Here is a 14,238-nt window from a genome sequence, read left to right on the forward strand (position 1 = left end):
TTTGTCACCGACATATTGGGTGACCTTGAGCAAATCACTTCATATTGCTTTTGAAAAATACAGATAACACATACCCCACAAGATTGTTCAAGGCTGAATGAGATAATGCCTGTAAGGAACCTGGCATGTCTAAAACAGTTTAATAAATGATAGTTCCTATTACTGTACTGTTTCCTTTTCCTAAATACATTGTGAGCTCTTTAAAGGCAAGGTGCAAACTTTAGAGCAAGGCATAGTAGCAAACAAAGTGCCTTAAATCCTAAACCAAGAAATCCGAGTTTGAATGGCGGCACACGCCTTACCAGGCAATCTTTTTCAGTTTCCTCCTTGAGATAACATTTAACTAGCAGAATTACTGTAAGGTTTAACATAATGATGCCAAATGCTTGGGCTACAACTGGACGCAGGAAATGCTACCGTACTCTTTTACCAACTACATAACAGCTTCAGTCTCCCTGGGAGTAAAAAGAGGAATACCTTTGCTCAGAGATTAGGGCAAGCTAGATGGCCGGCCTGGACTAGGAAGGCAAGGAAAGAATGGGAAAGCACAGAAATCCAGGAGGCCAAATCACCTGAGGTTCCTCTCCCACCTTCAGGAGGCGCAGGCGCGCCCCCGTTGTGCACGTCACGCTTCACCGAGCAAGTTTGCGGTACCCAGTGCTCATCAAACAGGCAGACAAGAGGACCCGAAAGCGCGCTCCAGCACGTCGGTTTCGTAAGCAGTTGGCACTCTTCCGAAATGCCCGTCTGAAACTAGCCTCTGTAAGGAGGGCGCGCGCGGCCCGGAAGTTCGGTGGGGACGGAGAGGAAGGGACTCACCGCGCGTTTTCATTGGTGGCCTCTTGGTGTAGATCCCACCGTTCTTACTCGCCGCTGCTCTCTCGGAGGACACATTTCCGGGAAAGAGCGGAAGAGGCGGGCTGGTGCGGTGGGGTCAAGATGGCGGCGCCTCTGAGGATTCAGAGCGACTGGGCCCAAGCCCTCAGGTGAATCCAGACCTAGAACCAGGACAGAGGAGGCGGGTAGTTGATGTTGCCTTTCCATCGAGAATCATGCCCAATCCAGGATATCCATAGGGGTTACTCATCAATTGTTGAGCGAGCACTGGGTCAAGAGAAAGAAGTCTGAAACCCACGTGGTCATTGTTTTTTCATTCCCGGAAGGGATGCCCTGAAGCTAAGAGACAGGAAAACTGGGAGGCAGTTGGCTGAGTAGTTATAGTCATTTAGTAGATATTTATTGGTCGTCAGCTATTTGCCAAAGTCTCAATACTCACCACCACCGCATTGTCTTTGAGTATGTTTGTCGTTTAGACCACTGTTCAGTAAACCACGTAGCATCTACCATGTCCAGACTCTGACCTAGATAGATAGATGCTCGGCGCTTTTCAGATGCAGTTAGATGTGTACTTTGAACAGAAGTGGTGGTTCCTGCCCTAGAGCTTACAGTTTAATCGGGAATGCACAGCAAACGGTTCATTTATTTAACATATTTATTTCTCTGGGTACCAGGATGAGTACAGCAGTGCCATGAATGGCAACTATTACTACTAATAAGGGGTTTTTAATTGAAACAATGGTAAAGATGAATAACATTCTTGCATTTAAGAAACGTACACCTTACTAAGTGGGCTAAAATAAAATAGCAATTACTACAACACAGAATGTGTGATAAGTAATAAAGGAAGAACACATTTATTGAGGGCCACCAGGTGCCCATGAGAGAATGCAGCATCAGATTCAGAGGAAGTAAGTTGTCCAAGACTGTGCAGCAAATAAGTGATAGTTGCTGGCAACCTAAATGCCTAGGCTCTTCTGTACCCTAAGAATGTTAGGGTGATGAGATAATGATTTGAATGACTGGGGAAGTACATTCTAAAACATGGAAAAAGTCTGTAAGTTGGTAGAACACAGACCTTGTATAGTAATCCCAGGTTTCAATTCCTGCTTCATAGCAGTGACCTTGGGCAAGTCACTTCTCTCTGAGCTTCAGTTTTTAAATCTTTAACATGGAAATAATAAGATACCTTGTTAAATTGTTTTGAGGGTTATGTAATGATGCTATATGCAAAGTGTCTAGCACAGGGCCTGGCTTACAATAATTCCCAAAATATCTAAATATATTCTTGACTTTTCAAAGCTATGCAGCTGTTAATGAGTAGTGAACTCCCTATTGATGAATTGGTTGAGCTTCATTTAACCAACAGATATATACATTAAACACTTAATCTATGAATATTTCTTCAACAAATAAAGTTTGTCTTGGAATAATTTATCCTTGGGTGAGATGTTAGACTAGATTATATTTAAGTACTGTGGCCAAACTGGAAACCATATAATCTTTCTCCACTTGCATCAGTGGCATCCTTTTCAGTGTTGAGTGAGCCTAATTAGGGTTTGTCTCTCTTCATAGGAAGGATGAAGGGGAGGCCTGGTTGAGCTGTCACCCCCCAGGTAATGTCCTTAAATCTACACTCATTCCCTTTAGAGAAGGAGGATTTACCACCCCTAGAAGAAAGCTTCCTACTTTCTCCTGGCCCAAATTCCTTGCAGAGTGCTCATACTCCTCAAACCTTCTTGACCAGTCTATGCTGCACTGATATCACCCCAACTCCTCCATTCTAGGGGAAGGCCTTCAGATTGGTTTTCCATTTGTAAGCCATAAACTTTTTCATAGAGACATTGCTGATGCATCTCAAACAGTCTCTTACCCATATATTATTGTATTCTAAGCAGTTCTATAGTTTGAAGTGTGACCTTTGTGAAGATGACTCCTATGTCTATAGCTCTAGCCCTGACCTCTCTTCAATTTCAAGCAGTTGTATACTAGCTGTTTCTGCTTGAAGCTCTCGTCATCTTAAATCATCTAAAATCAAGCTGAGCATTTATGTCACCAAACAGGTTCTCTTTCTTAATTTTCTCATTTAAGTTACTATCATTCTAAGCATCAGAGGGTGAAACCTAGACACTTCACCCTGCCGTATCCAGAGCTCCCAAGTCTTACCAATTTTTCCTTGGAATGACACTCCTGTGTTATTCCCGTCCATTCATTTGCACATAGTGTGGTAACACTAAAAACAAAATAAAAGAAAAAAACTCCTAAATTTGTGAGAACATTTTGTTTTACTGATTATTTTTTATTTCAGATATCTTTGATGATTTTATATAATAATATATTCTAGTTTATGAGAACTAGTTTTAAACAGTTTTCTTTTGAGGAAACTGGTGCATAGAAGAGTATATGTTAGCTAGAAGGGCTCATAGTCAAGGGTATTGTTTTGTTTTTAAAGATGGGAACTAATTGGAGAACAATTAAAGTTATAGATAGAGGAGAGAAGGACTAACTAGAAAACCAGTGTCTTAGAGGACAGAAAAGGAGACTGAATTAATTTTAAAAGACTAAGATAAAAGAAGGTGAGATTAAATGCAGATACAAATAAATACATAGACATGGGCATGGAAATGTGAGAGTATCTTATAGTCTCAGTTTGTGATATTGGAGGGAGGGTTTCGGGTTTTTTTAATAACAGTTTTATCAAACCTAAATGTGTGCTATGTGCTGGATGCTTTACATACATTAATTATTCTTACAACCCTGTGAAGTAGGTACTATTAGTATTCTAATTCTTTTATAACATCTTTATTGAGATATAATTCACAAACCATAAGGTTGACCTTTTTCAAGTGTAAATTCAGTGGATTTTCGTATGCTCACAGAGTTGTATGTCTGTCACCAATATCCAATTTCAGAACATTTTCATCACCCCTAAAAGAAATCCTATACCCTTATAACAGTCACTTCCCATTTCCCTTTCCTTCTAGCCACTGACTGACTTCCTGTCTCTATTGATTTGCCCATTATGGACATTTCATGTAAATAGAATTATTTAATATATGGTCTTCTGTGTCTGTCTGACTTTCATTCAGCATGACATTTAAGGTTAATCCATTTTGTAGCATTCATTCCTTTTTGTGGCCAAGTAATATTCTATTGTATGAATATACCACATTTTTATCCATTCACCAATTGATGGATATTTGAGTTGTTTCTACTTTTTGGCTATCATGAAGGAAGAAGGTTTTGATGGCAGTATAGGTGGCATGAGAATTGGCTGCTGTGGGGAATAGAAAGGGCAAAAGGAGTGCAAAACTGCAGTGTTTGGGAACATGAATTGTGGTGTTAATTGTATAATTGTGCACTTTTCTGTAGCAGCCTGCACGTAGAAATCTAGAAGGTGGGTGGGTAGTTTGATTAATTCTAATTCGATTATATAGACCAAAAAAAAATGCCAAGACAGATCATGTCAGTGACTTTACAAATGCAGAGAGGACATTTGAGGGTGCCAGCAGGAGACTAGTTGAAATGATGTATCACGAGGGCCAGGCTTCATAGGGCTGCTGGTGAAGCCAGGAGGGGTTCAGAGAGTGGGACCAAGCACAGAATTCCTCAGTCCCGTGTTTGTGGCATCTTTCTTAACTAGCATTTCATGCCACTTCTTTGCCAAAAGCTTCTTCACTAGATCTTCCCTGGTCCAAACTTCTACCCTAGATTGTGAGTTCCTCTGTCAGTGCCTTCAACTTCCATTTCCATGAGTGTTGTAACCAAACTGGTGTATCAGTTGGTGCCTCCCTTCTTGTTCTTTCTGACTTTCTTTTGTTCTTGACATGCCCCCTCCTTTATCTCCTGCCTGGACCTATCTTTCTTTCAAGGTCCCACCTTCTCTATGAAGCCCCCCTACTCTGTGAATCCAGGATGGTTTTTACTTCCCTCTTACTCCTAGAACTTCAGTTTGGCGCCAACAGTCATTTGCTGAATAATTTATAGCAACCTGCTAGTTTCTGAACTCTAGGACTTCACAGTCCAATGGGAGGTCAGAAATGTAAACAGCATGTTACAGGCTGTTGCAGAAGTGTATATATAAAGTGCTATAGGGGATTAGAAGAGAATGTTTTTAACTCCATTTTACTATCTGCATATGCTAATATACAGAATAATAGCTTATTTAGCCCATATGGTTCTACTTAAGTACACTTTCCAGATTAATAAAGCTTAGCTCTCTCTACTGTGTATTACACATATACGAGTATACTGTGGATAAAGGCATCTGTATTCACATTGATCTTCACCTTTCATCCTGGAAGGATTTCATTTTACAGCCAGTAAAATTCAGGTTCAGATCACTTTAGTATCTTTCTCTACAAATGCTACATTGTGTCTCTAAACCTTTATTCTTAGTTTTTAGCCCTTCAGTGTATTCCCTCTCAAATTCCGGTCATTTAGGCTAGTATTCTTCCCACTTCGCCTCATTTTTAACACCAGTGCCTGGTTTTCTTTCATGAACCAATTTCCTACCATCTATACAGATACCTAAATTGGGTCTTCAAGGAGAAAAAATGTTAAATTCTTACTGTTTTTTGAGACATGTTTCTTTTGTGCTATATAGGGAAACCAACTTTGTATGGCAGCCTAACCTGTCAAGGAATTGGCCTTGATGGCATTCCAGAGGTTACAGCTTCGGAAGGATTTGTTGTGAATGAAATAAACAAGGTAGGTTTTTATGTCTTCTAGATGGCATTGTGCCCATGAATATGGTCGTACCCATATATCTATTTTAAATATTTATACTGTTATGTGTGTATCAGTGTCATCTCCATTTCATTTGTACAGTAATCACAGTTTTTACTGCCTTTGAATGTCAAAGTTTTTCTTTTGTAGTTACATATACTTTTAAATGCAATCAGACTTCCTCTTCTCTTATACCAGCACTTTCCAACAGATAAATAATGTGAGCCCCATATATCATTTTAAATTTTCTAATAGCTCCAAAAAGAAACAGTGAAATTAATTTTAATAATATGTCTTATTTAACTTTCATGTATCATGCATATTGCAAATATTTTCCAGAAGTTCAGTATCCTTAATTTATATCTCATAAAGGTTCCCTTTGGGTTGTGGTTGGGAAAAATACATATTTTATAATATACAAATATATTTAAATTTATATCTAATACATAAATACATAAAATATATAAGTATATTTTTATATTTATAAAATATTTAAAATATTTCTAACTGCAAATAAAATTAATGAGATAGTTTACATTTCTTTTTTATTAAGTCTTTGAGATCCTACGTGTATTTTACACTTACAGTGCATCTCAATTCAGACTCTAATTTTCTTATTAGAAATACTTGATATGCCCTGGCTGGCATAGCTTAGTGGATTGAGTGCGGGCTGCGAACCAAAGCATCACAGGTTCGATTCCCAGTCAGAGCACATGCCTGGGTTGCGGGCCAGATCCCCAGTGGGGGCCACATGAAAGGCAATCACACATTGATGTTTCTCTCTCTCTCTTTCTCCCTCCCTTGCCATCTCTAAAATGAAATAAATAAAGCATTAAAAAAAAAGATTAGTCCTATAGAAATTAAAAAAAAAGAAGAAAAGAAATACTTGATATGTATGTAGATTTTATAAAATTGAAGACATAGATCACATACTTAAAAACTTTCCTAAGAACAGAATCAAATATCAATTTTTATATTAAACTTTAAATAAAATTTAAAATTCAGTTCCTCATTTGCATTGGCCATATTTTGAGTGGTCGACAACTTTATGTGGCAAGTACCTACCTATTGTCAACACAGGACTATAATATGTCTGGATGGGCCTCGATGAAGACCTAGGCCTTCACCAGGTACTTAATAGTTTTTCTCGTTGGTCTTTGAGGTAAGTATCTAACCAAGCTAAGTGTTGCAGAACTCATGATCTGACTTTCCTTACTCATTTTGATGGCTGCAGTCAATATGCTCTGGTGAGATGGTTTCCAAAGGGTAAACTAGCCTTTCCTTTATTTTTCCTTTGGAATTAAACTGTTGCAGTTGTGAAATATTTCTGGTATAGACAAGAATAGAAAATACAGGACTGGCACAAATAATGCCCTTTTTTAATTACAAAATCATAAGCATGTAATTCTGTAACATAACAATATCACATTCAAGCACACCATATGACATTTTAGGGAAAATGTTCATATTGCTGTCCACCTCATGCGACACATTTGTGTGCCCTACCAACCACACTCAAGCAAGCCTTACTTCTTTTAGATCCTGTGTTTTATTTTCTGTGTGACGTATTTAGCAAATGTTTGTTCATTACCCTTTTTGCAAGGTGATAGGTTACATGTTAACACTGTATTTTGCTATGTATAATGCACACTTTTTTCCCCAAATTTTTGAGGGAAAAATAAGGATGTGTATTATACATGGGTAGTACTAATTCCATATCTATATAAATGTTTTTAATTCTTATATTTATGCTTGTGTGTTAAAAGTGTAACTCTAGTAAGCAATAACAATATCCATATGCAAAATGGATATGGAATATAATCATCAGTTTTGTTTCTAAATATAAATAAATAAATAACTGACTTTAAAAATTAAAACGAATATCCCTGGCTGGCGTAGCTCAATGGATTGAGCGCGGGCTGCGAACCAAAGTGTTGCAGGTTCGATTCCCAGTCAGGGTACATGCCTGTGTTGCAGGCCATGACCCCCAGCAACTGCACATTGATGTTTCTCTCTCTCTCTCTTTCTCCCTTCATTCCCTCTCTAAAAATAAATAAATAAATAAAATCTTTTAAAAAATTAAAATGAGAGATTTTTTTTCCCCTGAAAGTTTGGGCCAAAAATGTGGGTGTGCATTATACATGGGGCACATTATACGCAGCAAAATATGGTATATATATTATGTTTGTTTTTTTATGAGCAGCTATGGAATTGTAGAAAGTGTCAGAAGATCTGTCCAACTCCTAGTTAACTCTGACACTTACTAGTAATATGATTTTGGACAAACTCATAGACAAGACAGCAGTATGGTGATTACCAGAGGGAAAGAGGAATTGGGGGAGGTAGAAGAGGGTATGGGGGGATAAAGGGTGATGGAAGGAGATTGACTTAGGTGATGAACACACTCTACAATACATAGATGATGTATTATAGAATTGTACACCTGAGCCTTGGCTAGGTGTGGCTCAGTGGATTGAGTGTTGGCCTGCAAACCAAAGGGTCGCCGGTTCAATTCCCAGTCAGGGTACATGCCTGGGTTGCAGGCCAGATTCCCCCAGTAGGGGGGCGCACAAGAGGAAACCGCACATTGATGTTTCTCTCCCCTTCCCTTCCCTTCTCTCTAAAAATAAATAAATAAAATCTTTAAAAAAAAAAGAATCATATACCTGAAACCTACATAATTGTATTAGCCAGTGTCACTCCAATAAATTAATTTAAAAAAAAAAGAAAAATATATTATTTTGGACAAATAACTTAGTTTCCTGAGCTTCTATCTCATAGACTCGTTAGTGAGGAGTGAGACTGCATATGAATGAAACTATAAAATATTACAAAAATTAGTTATTGTTTATTATAAGAGTCTTTTCAGGTTGGCACTTTAAATTTCCATTTTGCAGATAAGCAGATAGACCCAGAAAGATTCATTAACCCCTAATAATCAAAGCTAATTAGACTGGAGTTCTATTAACTTCAGGTATAACACCACCTGGAAGCCTACATTTGTCCCAGATGTTTCACTGCTGTCCATCCATAGTCTGGGTGCTGACTTCTTTCTTCCCTTCATACTCAGGCCCTGATACAATTCTTACCTTCCAACGTCATTGCTAATTTCTGCTGTATACCTGCTGGGTCAGACAGTAAGTGCTTATGGTTGAGCATTCATTTGTTTCCTAATTCCCATGAGTCACTTTGTTATTTGATGTTGCTACATTGTTCTTTTAAACAGATCTGTCAATATGCTTAAAAACCTAACCCCAAAAGATAAAAGTTTCATTTTGAATTTTACCTTAGTGTAGAATACTCACACGCCCTCCTCCAACCCCCAACCCTAAATTCTGTCCGTGTTGATATCTCCTGCAGCTTTTCTTTAAACTCTTTTCATTAACAGCATGATTTTCTATTGCTGACATTTGAAGGCAGTTCAACGTTTATCTTCCTTCATAGTCTGTTATGGATTAAAGGTTAATTTACAGGACTGATAAACAGGAGAAAACCACTGATTCTTGAAATCTTTCCCATAATTGGTCCTGAAGAAATGAAGTCTTCTGAGCGTAAACCAGTGCTTAGGAAACTGGAACACTAAGTTTTCAGAGCCCCTTGCATCCTTGCTTGGTATGAATACTAGCTAGGAGAGTTTCGCTGACACTTTAGTTTTGGGTACCGGAGATCATTCCAAATCCAGGTCAGCGCTCTGGCAGCTGTAGGGGCTTTGTCATGAGGTTAGAAGCAAAAACTCATTTAATGAAAGGCCTGCAGGCAGCCAGGCATGGATATGCTGGCTAAGGAAGTACTGTTTGTATAGATATTCCAATTGCCTTTTTAAAGGAGTAGGTGACCAGTAATAAGAGCATATTGATTTTCAGTGATAAGACTATTATAACTTTAATTTTTTTTCTAATAAACTATGAGGACTGTGCTTGTTGTACATAAATTAGTCTTATAAAGAGGTTCAGAAAAATCTTGATTATGGAAGATATTTTCATTGTGCAACAGAATTTCCAGAAACTTTGAAGTACTGTTATGAAAGACATAACAGGTTAGGGGCCCATTTGTGAGTGCAGCTCCACAGCTCTGTTAGGAGATACACACTGAGATGACAGTGTTTTCTGCTAGTTAGAGTAAGGAATTGTCATATGAAATCCTTGAAGGGTTTGCATACTAAGCCTTTTATATCTCTGCACATACTACCTTGAAATACCAACATACTTACTTGGAATGACTACAGAGGCTGCCTTTAGCCGGTCATGTTTCCTGAATCTAACATCTGGTTCTAGGTGTAACTTCCTACTGTTGTCACTAGTGTTATCTTGCTATGGTAGCTGAAAGATCTGTGATAATGCCTAGGCCAAACACACAGGGAATCATAATACAGCTTTGCCTGTGGCAGCGACCAGTCTGCAAACACGTACAGCCAGTTTCAGTCGTAGATGGGAATGGGCACTGCCAGCCTGACCAGGCCCTACACACGCTGTACGAGTGTACCATTATTTACTATACCAGTGTTCTCTGGTAACTGTGGAGTGGCTCTCAGTGGTCTAACACTTTTTCAGAAAATTCTTATAGGCAGCAAACTGACTTTTAGACTAGTCCTTTAGACTCCAGGCTGGAGGGCTAGTGCTGTTTCCTCCCATCTGTTGATCCTGTTCCTTGCCCCACTGCTAATTAAGAGTACTGGTATTAGATTTTCTTCTAAAAAATTAATGCTATCATGTTTGTCTGTTGTCTCTTATTATTGGTTTGTCTTCTATGGGACAGTTTAACCTAAAAAGATACTGACATCTCAGTGGTACCAAATTACCTTGCAGCCCTGCAGTGAAAGGACTGCTAAGCTACAAGGGAGTGATTGTTTTGTGGGCGGGGGAAGGAGGGTTAGAGAGGATACACTTAAAAGATGAGAACTTCCTCTTGTCCTACTGTTCTATTTAAGAGGCTTTAATTCTGTTGGAGTAGCTTTACTGATATATTTCATCTTTCCCTCTCTCCTTAGAAGAGCATTCATGTTTCATGTCCAAAGGAAAATGCATCTTCAAAGTTTTTGGTACCATATACTACTTTTTCCAAAATTCATGCTAACAGTGTAAGTATTTTGATAAAATGAGGAGAAATGTAATACCATGTTAATTTTTTATTTTATCTACTTGTTGAGTGCTATAAACAATAATTAATGAGAACCAACTGTGTGGGAGAATATATTTGCCAATGATACCTCAGACAAGGGTTTAATCTCCAAAATATATAAAGAACTTACACGACTGCACTCTAAGAAGACAAGCAACCCAATTAAAAAATGGGCAAAGGACTTGAACAGACACTTCTCCAAGGAGGACATACAGAGGATCCAAAGACATATGAAAAGATGCTCAGTATCGCTAGCTATCAGAGAGAAGCAAATTAAAACCACAATGAGATACCACTTCACACCAGTCAGAATGGCCATCATAAACAAAGCAACAAACAACAAATGTTGGAGAGGTTGTGAAGAAAAGGGAACCCCAGTGCACTGTTGGTGGGACTGCAGACTGGTACAGCCACTATGGAAAGTAGTGTGGAACTTCCTCAGAAAACTAAAAATGGATCTGCCTTTTGACCCAGCAATTCCGCTGCTGGGACTATATCCTAAGAACACTAAAACACCAATACAAAAGAACCTTTGCACCCTGATGTTCATAGCAGCACAATTTGCAATAGCTAAGTGCTGGAAGCAACCTAGATGCCCATCAGTAAATGAATGGATCAAAAAACTATGGTACATTTACACAATGGAATTCTATGCAGCAGAAAGAAAGAAGGAGCTCCTACCCTGTACAACAGCTTGGATGGAGCTGGAAAGCATTATGCTAAGCAAAATAAGCCAGGCAGTGAAAGACAAATACCATATTTGATCTCACCTTTAACAGGAACCTAGGGCCCCAGCTGGCGTAGCTCAGTGGATTGAGCGCGGGCTGCAAACCAAAGTGTCGCAGGTTCGATTCCCAGTCAGGGTACATGCCTGGGTTGCAGGCCATGACCCCCAGCAACCACAAACATTGATGTTTCTCTCTCTCTTTCTCCCTCCCTTCCCTCTCTAAAAATAAATAAATAAAATCTTAAAAAACAAACAAACAAACAAAAAACAGGAACCTAATCAACAAAACAAAGAAACAAGCAAAATATAACCAAAGACACTGAAATAGAGGACAGGCTGACAGTGACCAGAGGGGAGAGAAGAGGGAATTTCAGGGGAGAATGGGAAGGGTTTACAGGAACAAGTATAAAGGACACATGGACAAAAAACTAGGGGGAGGGTGGTAATGGGAGGGAAGTGGGGAGGGTTGGGTGGGTGGGCTGGAATGGGAGTAAAAGGGAGAAAACTGTACTTGAACAATGATTAAAATTTTAAAAAAACAATAAAAAAATAAAAAATAATAGTTAATGTACCATTCACGTACTGTGATTATAACAGCTGATGAAGTATGAATGTTTAGCAAAACTGGTACTTAGGCCACATAGAGTAGGTGTATGCTTAGAGAAAGGAAATTTGAAGTTAAATTTACTTATATTTTTAGCAGAGCTACTCACAGGCTTTTGGATAATGATGGTAGTAGCTGATGCTTGCATAATTTGCCACTGCTCATATTTTTGTCCCTTTGCCTACAAGACGGGGACATTTTCTCAAAATTCTAAGTACAGCTTATTGGAGAATAATTTCCAAAGGTCTTTTTGAGAAAGCCCTTTCTACTACTGTGGGTTTTTGGAAGCAAAGGGAGAAATAGGTGGATAAACTGGTTATTTTAAAGCCTCCACTTCTTACTGTGTGGTACATTTTTTTAAAAAACTATTTTTTGCCTTACTGCAAAACAAATAACATGTTTAGGGATGAAAATCTAGGGAACAAACAAAAGTGAGTCACTCATCTTTCTGTAACTTAAAGATAACTGTTGTGAACTTTTTTATACAGCTTTCATTAATAGTCATCACAGTAGTAATGGCTAATATTTATTGATTGCCTACTGCATGCCAGCATCATGCTGAGCTTTGTGTATCATTATTTTATCCAGTCTTTTTTCTTTAAATATTTTACCAAAATAGGTTTTATAGTACTTGCTATTTTCTGACTTGCTCTTTATTCTTTAATAATATATTATGACCCTGGTGTTGTGACTCAGTTGGTTGGAGCATCTTCTCATAAACCAGAGTAGTGGGTTTAATTCCTGGTTGGGGCACATGCCTAGGTTGTAGGTTTGGTTCCTGGTTGGGCTGTGCACAGGAGGCAACCCATCTGTGTTTCTATCCCTTTCTTTCTCCCTTCTCCTCTTTCTAAAATCAATAAAGAATGTCCTTGGGTAAGGATAACAAAATTTTCTTTAATTAAAAAATTATTATGTACATCAATCTATGTCATCTTTCTATGTATTCTTTTAAGAGCTGCATAGTATTCCACTATAAGATTTTACTATAATTTGTTTTTCCAATCTTACATTATGGACATTCAAATATTTCAATTTCTTAAATTCCTGTTTTGATGATAGAGTTAACCCTTGGCTTACAAAAATAGGAAGAATTAGAATACATTGGTAAAAGTAGAGTAGCTGAATCACAAGGAATACAAATTATAAGGTACTTGGTATGTTCTGATTGACATCCACTTAAGTGGCCTATTCAGTCAACCCCTGCTCTGCATTTCCTCTGTGAAATATCTTGGCTGATGCCCACAGCATATTCACAGTCTGTAAGCTCTTCTTTGAGGTCTGCATACTTCTGACACTACTGGGTAAGTTGAGTGCTTATCACAGATCAGTTTCAGTGCCAGTTACACTGGTTTTGAAATTATGTTAGTTAATTAAATATATTAAATTGATGAAATAGTGTGAAAAGGCAGAGAATGATTATGTCTGAAAACCAAGTTGATTGCTTTGTAAAGACTTGGTAAAGAAGAGGAGTTTTTTGTTTGCTTGATTTTTTAAACTGCTATTATAGTATGAGTGAGCAAGATAAATGCAAACTATTAGGGGAAATATTGAAAAAAAAGAAAAACAACCTAGCCCTGACCAGCATGGCTCAGTTGGTTGGGCACCATCCCACAAAGCAAAAAGTCGCCAGTTTGATTCCTGATCTGGGCACATGCATGGGTTGCAGGTTCATTCCCCAGTTGGGGCACATCCAAGAGGCAACCAGTTGATGTTTCTCTCTCACATTGATATTTCTCTCTTTCTCCCTTCCTTCCCCTCCCTCTAAAAATAAATAAAATAAATCTTTTAAAAAAAGGGTTTAAAAAACCCTAGATGAATTTTTGTTTTTAAATTGCTTTGTAAGTGTGAATAAAGACTTAGCTTACTTCAAAGAAACTGGAAATTGTACATTGTGCCTTTTGGTTGTAGTTTATTAAAAGAAAGTCAAGATAAAGCTTCCTTGTAGTAATCAGTGAACTAATGAAAAGATTAGTGAATTTTAATGTACATTTGTATATTTGAGTTAAAATGTAGGTTTTATGCATCATTTTCATTATTTTCTACTTTAACTGAAATTGTTGATTAATTGACCTATCACTGGGCCTCTTCCATTGCCAAAAAGGTTCTGACTGCATTATTGCTTTTCTACCAGCCTGACTTAACATACTCTGTCAATGCTGTGTATTAAAATTTTTAAGTTTTACCTATTTGACAGATGGTAGTTCATTTTATTTTAACTTGCATT

At 38.0% G+C, this 14,238-nt stretch overlaps 2 protein-coding genes across 7 annotated transcripts in view; one reads left to right on the forward strand and one right to left on the reverse strand.

Moving 5' to 3' along the window:
- LOC123805282 (cytochrome c oxidase assembly factor 4 homolog, mitochondrial) overlaps positions 1–862 on the reverse strand; it is a 46,705-nt gene extending 45,843 nt beyond the window's left edge. For 3 of the 5 annotated variants that reach the window (XR_006783299.1, XR_006783300.1, XM_045817763.1), the window contains exon 1: positions 573–798. The gene's annotated coding sequence lies outside the window, so the exon portion shown is untranslated. Of the gene's footprint in view, positions 1–572; positions 799–819 lie in introns of those variants that run through there. The other 2 variants (XM_045817765.1, XM_045817764.1) reach the window with 2 other exon arrangements.
- A 16-nt stretch (positions 863–878) lies between these two features.
- PAAF1 (proteasomal ATPase associated factor 1) overlaps positions 879–14,238 on the forward strand; it is a 32,044-nt gene continuing 18,684 nt past the window's right edge. The window contains exons 1-4 of one of the 2 annotated variants that reach the window (XM_045817760.1): positions 879–986; positions 2,413–2,453; positions 5,444–5,547; positions 10,553–10,642. In XM_045817760.1, coding sequence (XP_045673716.1) covers positions 940–986; positions 2,413–2,453; positions 5,444–5,547; positions 10,553–10,642 — 282 coding nt within the window. In that variant the 5' untranslated portion in view covers positions 879–939. Of the gene's footprint in view, positions 987–2,412; positions 2,454–5,443; positions 5,548–8,642; positions 8,703–10,552; positions 10,643–14,238 lie in introns of those variants that run through there. The other variant, XM_045817761.1, reaches the window with a different exon arrangement.

Source organism: Phyllostomus hastatus, unplaced genomic scaffold (genome assembly GCF_019186645.2).
Source record: "Phyllostomus hastatus isolate PE091 unplaced genomic scaffold, TTU_PhHast_1.1 phas_scaffold_317, whole genome shotgun sequence".
Classification (NCBI taxonomy): domain Eukaryota; kingdom Metazoa; phylum Chordata; class Mammalia; order Chiroptera; family Phyllostomidae; genus Phyllostomus; species Phyllostomus hastatus.